The sequence below is a fragment of the Aotus nancymaae genome, unplaced genomic scaffold (genome assembly GCF_030222135.1).
Source record: "Aotus nancymaae isolate 86718 unplaced genomic scaffold, 86718_ANA_hifiasm-v0.15.2.pri h1tg000004l, whole genome shotgun sequence".
NCBI lineage: Eukaryota > Metazoa > Chordata > Mammalia > Primates > Aotidae > Aotus > Aotus nancymaae.
In genome coordinates this window covers 64,549,429-64,558,297 of record NW_026988415.1, presented here as the reverse complement: position 1 = coordinate 64,558,297, position 8,869 = coordinate 64,549,429, and the positions used below count along the sequence as shown (strand labels likewise).

Below are 8,869 nucleotides of genomic sequence, written 5' to 3'. Positions count from 1 at the left end.
ACAATTTGATGCACAATTGATCTTACTCCATGGAGCTTCCATTAGTATACTATTCTTTTACACACTAGAATCTCTTTCTTGGCATCGTAATTTTCTATCGTGTGAAAGTTACCTTTAAAATTACTGTGAATCTGGCTGTGGTTTAATAATTGTTCATGTAAAACAAGTGTCCCCAGTTACTCTTTTTTCATTTTTTTTCTTTAGCTATTCTAACTTATTTATGCTTCCAGATGAACCTTCAAATAATTTTGCTAAATTCCAAAATAAATTATTTGGGGATTTTAATTGAAATTGCTTAAAACAAGAAATTTAACTGGGGAAGAATTTATCTATTTGTAATGTTCTTACTCTTTTCTCTATTTACTTAACTTTTATTTTGTATCTCTTAATTAAGTTTTATGGTTTTCTTTATAGTTTCATAAATTTCTTGTTGGTGCTACTTTATGTCCCTGTTGCTATTGTGAGTAGAATATTTTTTACCTAGTGATATTTCCCTTTAATTAGTTGTTTGTGGTATAAAGGAAAGTCATTGGCTTTTGTTTATATTATACTGCATATTCTTATTAATTTTTAAAATTTAGACTATTCCACTAATATCTTATATGGTAAAAATCTCATCTAGTAATAGACATAATTTTAGCCCTCATTAAAAAAATTTATTTTTATTTGTTTTACATATTATTGAATTGGCCAGAATGTCTGGATCGATACTGAATAGCTTCAATAGCCAACATCCTTTCCTGTGTTGTACCATTAGCTGTGATAATATTTAAGATAAATTTGGAAATAATGTATTTCCTTTTCCCTAAATTTCTATACATATTATAAGACAAGCAATGGGTGTTAAATTTTATCAAACTCTTTCTACATATTCTTCTTTATAAAGAGCCAGTTCTTGAATTTATCAATTACTGTTATTATCTTCTAAACATTGCATTTTTCCTTCTGTATGCTTTATTGTTCATGCCATTGCTTTATTTCTAAATTCTTAAAGTTAAATGTTTAATTTATTTCACTAAAAAAAATGATAGTAGGATTTGACTAAGTAGTTTTGGCTACTGAAATTGACCAATAGTCGGTAGCAGCAGATAATCAGGGATATCAGGAGCAATTTTTCACCTATAACAAGGGAAAGAGTTTATAGTACTCTTGCCCTCTTGGTGTGAAGTTTAGACTCTTATATACATGAGTAATGATCAGGTCATTTGAAGTTCTTAAAAGATATCAATATCTTATCCAAAGTTAGTCTTTAGTGATCTCTTACAGCTTTGTATATCTGTTTACTTTCTATGAAAAAGAAAACACTTTAAAAGATTTTAAAGTGCTATGGGCCTGAAGCCTCTAAATAAGCAGTTGAATTTACATGATAAGCCAATTATGGGATGTTTATAAAAGAGTAACTAACATACTATCAAAAAGGGAATAAAATATGAAACTATAAAATATAAAAATGTGTCAGTGGGAATGGGGGCAAAGTTTGGCTCATAATTTTAGGTCTGTTATAGGTACACCAAAAGCTAAATATGCAATACGAATTATTCACACTGAATATATCTCAAGTGATGAAATATAGGAAAGAGTGATTGTATATAGTAAAATTTATTATAGGGTTGTAGAATTCATACAACCTAAACTCCTTACAGCATTCAGCACCTACACAGTTTTGTGTATTATTCCACAATATAGATGTTAGTGAGAAAGAATCACTGCATTCGTTAAAAATGACTGTCTCATGAAAATTGTTTACATATAAGTCAGGTTAATTACAGAGCTCCTAACAAAACTGCAAAGATGTAATTTCTAAATTCAAGAAAGTTGTACAAAATGAAAAACAAAAGTTCAAAAACAACTTTAAATAATTCAGATTTTAAAATTGCTCCACCATGAGTAAAGAGCTTCCTTAAGAGAAAACAAACAAACAAGCAAAAAAACAAAGGATGAAATTTATTGTCAGGATGTTAGCTGACATATTCCTGCTGCTTTCAGAAATCTAAACCCTATAAATTCAAAGAAAAAAATGAAAATCATGTAATTTCAGTTTCAAACAACAAGCAACGAAAATTAAACTAAAATTTGACAAGAGCTTGCAGTGGTTAGGAGTTTTTTTATCCTTTTTTAAAAGCATAAGCAGTAGAGTAAATGCATAAGTAAATATCTTGAGTATCCCATAAACTTTCATGTTAAAGTCATATTATCAATCTTTGACTTCTTATTACCAAGGACATTCTATCTGTGGCCTCTCACTCTTGACAGATCTTGGTTTCAACAATAAATTCATTGGGGAAATGTCTAATCTTCCAGCATTTATCAATGGCACGTTTGTTGAAACCTGTAAGGAAATGCACAAAAAAGTGGCTTTTGAAATTTTGTGGTAATGAAAATATATCTAGACTTATTTCCCACTTTCTCCTGTATTCCACCTCCACTTTCCTCCACTGTGTAACACAGGGTGAAGGAAGGAATATGTTACTTACCCAGCAAGAGGTCTCTGCGACGAAGGCGGAAGGACTTTCTATTGTTGCAAAGTTGATAAATAAAGATGCCAAGGTTACTAACATCACGAATTTCCTCCACAGCAACTAGGTCTTCACGAACCACGTAAGTTTGAGGCAGATATCTGCCACTCTAAAAACGAAAAACAAAGATTGAAATGAGAAATTCTTTTTCCTTTTTAACTTCAGAAAAAAAGTTTTAAAGAGTTCAGGAGTACAAGTGCAGGTTTGTTACATTAAGTAAACTTGTGCCATGGGGTTTGTTGTACAGATTATTTCATCACACAGGTATTAAACCTAATATCCATTAGTTATTTTTCTTTCACCCTCTGAAAGGCCCCAGTGTGTGTTGTTCCCCTCTACGTGACCATGTATTCTTTTCATTTAGCTCTCACTTGTAAGTAAGAACATAATGGTATTCGGTTTTCCGTTCCTGTGTTAGTTTGCTAAGGATAATGACCTCCAGCGCTATCCATGTCTCTGCAAATAAATTATCTTGTTTTTATTATTAATGGCTGCATAGTATCCCATGATGTATATGTATCACATTTTCTTTATCCAGTCTATCATTGACGGTCATTTAGGTTGATTCCATGTCTTTGCTATTATAAATAGCGCTACATTGAACATATTTGTACATGTGTCTTTATAATAAAATGATTTATATTTCTTTGGGCATATAACCAGTAATGTGATTGCTGGGTCGAATAGTATTTCTGTCTTTAGATATGAGGAATCGCTACAGTATCTTCCATAATGGCTGAACTAATTTACACTCCCACCAACAATGTATAAGCATTCTTTTTTCTTCACAACCTCACCAGCATCTATTATTTTTTGACTTTTTAATAATAGCCATTCTGACTGGTGTGAGATGGTATCATTGTGGTTTTGATTTGCATTTATCTAATGATCAGTGGCATTGAGCTCTTGTTCATATGTTTGTTGCCCACACGTATGTCTTCTTTTGAAAAGTGTGTGTTCATGTCATTTGCCCAAATTCTTAAAGACGCTATTTAAAAATCCTTTCCTATTCCAGAAAATGACCATAAAAATAATCTTTATTTTTAGAGCAGTTTTAGGGTCACAACATTTTTTTATTTGAAAATTATTTCAATAAAATGAAATGTTTTGCCAAACTCATTATTTTCTTAAAAAAAAAAAACAAGGAAACAAAAATATTTGTAAATGCTTGTGTAAAAATTTGAACTCCGAAATACATACCGCCAGTTTGCCAAAGAGCTCTACCAGATTTTTTGGAGGCATAACAATAGAGGTATTGAGGGGCATCAGATAGCAGTTCCCCAGCAACAAGTCCAGGTAAGCCGTCATTCCCTGTTAGGTAGAGAAAAATAGGTAAGACATAGAATGCATTAACATTGCAAATTTTCCAACTACCACTTGATCAAGTAGCTACATCCTTTCAAAGTCAACTAATGTGTATTCAACAACAAAAGAATGGAAAGGCTTTGCCTCAAAAACATGTGCATTCATGAATAAATTTAATATCTACCAATGAAGTAAAAAAGAGAGAGAAAATCCTGGAACACTTGTAAGAATGAGAAACCTACCTTTTCAAAGTCATGAATAATTGCCGCAGGGTCACTATCAGAGAAACTGGGGACAGGCACATCAATGATTGCAATGTTGTCATCTTCACGAATGTCAGCCTCCTCAGTCACAGGCAGGATGTTAGGCTCTCCTCCACGAAGGGAATTTGCAGGAGCCTCAGAATCAAAGAAGCACATCTCTCCACGGTAAATGGTGCTCTAAAAGACAAAAAGGGAAAATTACAACCTTCTAATACTCATTACCACGACATTTGAATGGTTTTTCCCACTCATACCAATTCATGGTACTATGTGTCAAGCAGAGGCTTGTTGACTACAGCTATCACCATGAAGACAAATAAATTTTATGAACTGAAAGAACTTGAAATCTTTCCTTAAATCTTCTTTTCTCCAGTCATCACTACATAATTTTTTAAGTTGCTACTAAAAGTCTAGCGAGTAATAATCCAAAGTACAATAATTATAATTATTATTACCTTGGGCATGAAGTACTTGTAAATGCAGGCTCCACCAACAATAAGTCCTGCCAAGATGAATGAAAGGCCTAAGAGAGTAAGCATACATCTCCCAGAGGAGCCCTCTTTTTCCTGGGTGGCAACTCGGAGCTCCTATTTATTAAAAAGCAAAACCAAAAACAAAACCAGATTGTACTTTCAGACACATAGTTGAATTTGTGTACAATTTACCTCCCTTGAAACCCAAGATATTTTTAAAAACGTTAACTCATTTTAATTTTAGTCTAACTTTATTTCAAGACAATTTCTGAATCTAATAGATGTAAAAAATGTCTCCAATTATATTAACCTTCCATCTGGAATTTCTAAACCCAAATATAGATATGAAATTATTTCAAAATACATGCATCAAGAATCAAATTAAAACTACCATTTATTTATTCAATGTCATATTCTTTTTTATTGTGCTAAGAACACAACACAACATTGACGCTTAACATATTTTTAAGTGCATAATATAGTATTGTTAATCATAGGCACAATGTGGTAGAGCTGATCTCTAAAAATTATACTCAATAAATGGAAGTCGTTACTACTTTTTGAACTAGTACACAGACATAATCACTAACTTTCTGGAATATGGTTCTTTTTCTTCGCTATTTTATTCAAATCAGTATGTCAACTTAAAAGAGAATTAGTATCCTTTGATTAATTTATTAATTGACTTTCAAAAAGCTGTTTTCTTAAAATTAGGTTTTAAAGAAAGGAGTTCTATAAGGTATATACCATTTTCTCCATATTTTAGAAATTAAAATATTGAAGGGAAAGATATAAATTTAATGTTCCTAATTTAATTGAGAAAAGTTTCTTAATATCTATCAATATTCTATAACTGTGTAGTGCATGAATAAAATATTTTCCAAGTCCTGGGTGAAACATTCGATTTTTAAGTGTAGCATTAGCGATAGCTAGACACGAAAGTTATCTGTGTTACAGTGACTGCAATATTCTGTTAAATCAATAATTTGCTTCCGTATTGAAACAAGAAAGATTCAAAGCAAACAAGCAACTGATTGTGTCCTTCCCAGGGCAGTGGACTCCAATCTTTCCAATCCCATTTTTGTATGACAGAATACATCCTAAGCAGCAATATTATTCAAGGATTGAGTAAATAAAGTAAGCAACTCTAGGCCCTGATCATTAAAGGGTAGATCATATAAATGTGTGTGTAAATCAAATTGTTTTAGTTATTTAGGTCATTAGCTCTTTTTCAGGACAACTACTATAACGTTTATCAGAGCTAACTAGCCTTAAATTCATTTGGTGAAAATAAATGCATGGATTTCAAGTTAATGCAGAAGATGAAAGGACAGACAATCATTTCATAAATGTTTCTTTCCAAAAATATATTTATTTGAAAGTCAAAGAAATTTGAAATTCCCATATTCTTAGCTAAATTTATTTAAGTTCAAACCCTCCATTGATTCGTACTCTATAAACCTCGAAGACTTTTCTGTGTCCCAGTAATTTTCAGAAACTTTAATTATTTTTATTAAAAAACCTACACTTAGATTAGCACTACAAAGATAGAACTGTAAATTTTGATTTGGAATTATGGTACAATAATTTAGAACTGGAGACTTAAAAATTCTATTTTAGATGATTAAAATTAGTTTCAGAAACATGAAGTAACTTGCTAATAAGTCACATAATAGCTTAATTTGAAATTCTGAGAGATAAATTTATTTTTTCTTGCTACCGAGACATAAGAACAGTTTGCACTGTAATTTCATTCATTCTTTCAATAATTCAGGAAGTTTATTATTAAGCAATGCCTAAATATTAAAATTTCAATTTCGTAAGATATCTGTACATGCTAGAAATAAGGATTTTTTGTTTTCATTTACATTTATTGGAATTCAGGTTGGTGCAAACCATCAATTATCATAGCTAATTTCTCTTTGAACTCTTTTGAAGTCATTGTACAATATATCTGACATTATATTTGTCACGCTCAACCTCTAATGAGCTAGCTGATCAATGTATTACAATACAATACGACAAGTGTTATTATCAGCATCCTATAGTGACCAGGTAAGGATCCTGTTAAGTTTTCCCCCACATCTAACAGCAAAGTATAATCAAAGTGCTAATGCTCAGTTTTGTTTATTCGTCATCTCACCACAGTCCTGGCAGAAGTATTGTATTGCTTGCATATTAACTGAATCTATCTACAAGTCATGAAGTGCTTGGCCATCAAAAAAAAAAAGGCTTATTGTGTGGCTATATTTAAATACTGGCCTCTAATTAGACTCCCTCCAAAATTCTGAACATGTTTTACCTACAAACCAAGCAGGAGAACAATTACATATTTGACCTCTGTCATTTAATCAAAACCTTAACAATGCAAGAGAGTGATACTTTTGAGCTCTAAAATGTATAATACACAAAAGCTAGTTTTATTGCAGGGTTTGATATTGAAAGTTTCCATAATAAAACTCTGGATAAGCACATTAACATTTCAAATTGTGTGCACAATCAACTTTTACTACATGTATTCCCATTTAACACAAAGGATTTTTTTATGTCTCCACTTTGAACACAAAAGTTAAAACTGTATAGAGAACATGACAAGTTAGGACAGATCTGCAAGCTCCAACACTTGCAGATTTCACAGAACACGAAGAAAATACTATTGCCCTTTAAAATTGAGATTATACTGAGGAAAATGAGGAGTAGTATACAAACCCTGAAAACATAGTAGGTGTTTAAAAAAATAGAAATAGGACTAAATAAATAATGGATAACATTTTGGGGGAGAGCTTCCCCAGTTCCTAGCAAATCTAGTAGTTTAAATTACAACACTGGACCTGCTTCAGATCTCTATATAGAGGGAAGGGGATATTGTTCAACAAGAAAAAAATTTAAAAATAATAAAAAGTATCCCCAAATTTATTTTTACAAAAGTGTTTTCTTTGGGAAATACCACTCTAAAAACATACAACGCTCTTGCAGTAAAAGGGCACAGTGAACACACGAAACTGGCATTAAGACCCACCTCTATTTTGACAGCTCCTTTACCTAATGTTTAACGCCACCTATGACCAGACAGAAACTGAAAATACTCTCGCGCTCAAGCAGACGACTTGCCTCAACTCATACTGCTTGGAGTTAAAAGTGCCCTTTGCTCCTCACCCCACCTCCACGAAAACTCGGAGATCATAGAAAGATTTATTGTCTTAGAACTTCATGCACACCAAGAAGAAAGAAAGAAAGAAAGAAATGTTAAATCTCCTAATCTTGCTCACCCCCCTGTGTCCCCTCTGTCCCTGGGGAGAGTATGCGCGCCCCTGGAGGTGGGGACTGGGCTACAAGTCCCTCCTTGATCCCCAGGCCCCTACCCGTTCCCCGAGACAATGACAAAGAGTCCCAGGGCATCTCCTCAAACTCTCTCTAACCTCCCTCCAGGATAGGTGGTGTGGGCTGGAACAAACGGAACATTGCACGACACGCGGGGATGCAGAGTGACATAGGGTGAGGTAAGCAGAAGGTGGCGCGACGAGACTGAACCGAGGCGACCGGGTAAACCCCAGAAACAGCGCAAGAGGGGCAAGAGGGGCCCTCCAGGGGAAGCTTCGTTTGGTTCTCTGCTACCAGTCCTTTTCCTTCGCCCACCCCTCCCCCACCCCGCCCTGGGACAGCTACCTTGCCGGTCAGTATCTGAGTTCTGACGGTGCGGCTCAGGAGGGCCTCCACGTCTTGCCGGGCCTCCTCCTTTTGCACCGCGGTGGGGGTATTGAAGGCGATTTTCACCATAGTGAATCTTCGGGCTGCACAGCAGGGCACTGCTGGAATCAGCGTCCTAGGCTGCAGATTACAAGAGGAGATCGCGCTAGCCCAAGCAGCACTTACTTTATCTTCAGTCTAACACTGCTGCAAGCCGAGGTCTGGGATACTTATGACGCAGTCCCAAACTGGGTGGGAGACCGTGGGCGGGCCCAGGGAGGTGCCTAAAGGAAGGAGCGAGAGGGGGCCCGAAAGAGGCCCAAGTGACTGAGTTGGGGGTTTGCGGGGTGGGGCGGATTTGCCACTGGGGGAAGAGGAGGGGAAGTGGAGCCCTTGGCCGGCTCAGGCTAAATGTGCCTCACCTGCACCTCAGGCATACTCCCACCCACTCTCTGCAACTTCAGATAAGAGCAAGACAGGAAGGAAGCCTGCTGTGTCGTGTCTTTCTGCCTCTGTCCAGGCCACAATAGCCCCTGACTCTGACTGTTTTTCCAAACTTGGACCTGACTCCCCGCAGGGCCTGGGACTGTAGCTTGGCAGTAACTCAAACTTCCTTAGCTCTGGA

General features: G+C 35.2%; 1 protein-coding gene across 1 annotated transcript; it reads right to left on the bottom strand.

Moving 5' to 3' along the window:
* Positions 1-1,583: 1,583 nt before the first annotated feature.
* On the bottom strand, positions 1,584-8,502 carry ITM2A (integral membrane protein 2A). The gene is made up of 6 exons (XM_012455738.2): positions 8,224-8,502; positions 4,540-4,671; positions 4,064-4,261; positions 3,717-3,827; positions 2,475-2,625; positions 1,584-2,329 (listed from the first exon to the last, which is right to left on the bottom strand). The coding sequence occupies exons 1-6, from the start codon at positions 8,332-8,334 to the stop codon at positions 2,241-2,243; spliced, it is 792 nt and encodes a 263-aa protein (XP_012311161.1). The 5' UTR covers positions 8,335-8,502; the 3' UTR covers positions 1,584-2,240.
* Positions 8,503-8,869: the final 367 nt, after the last annotated feature.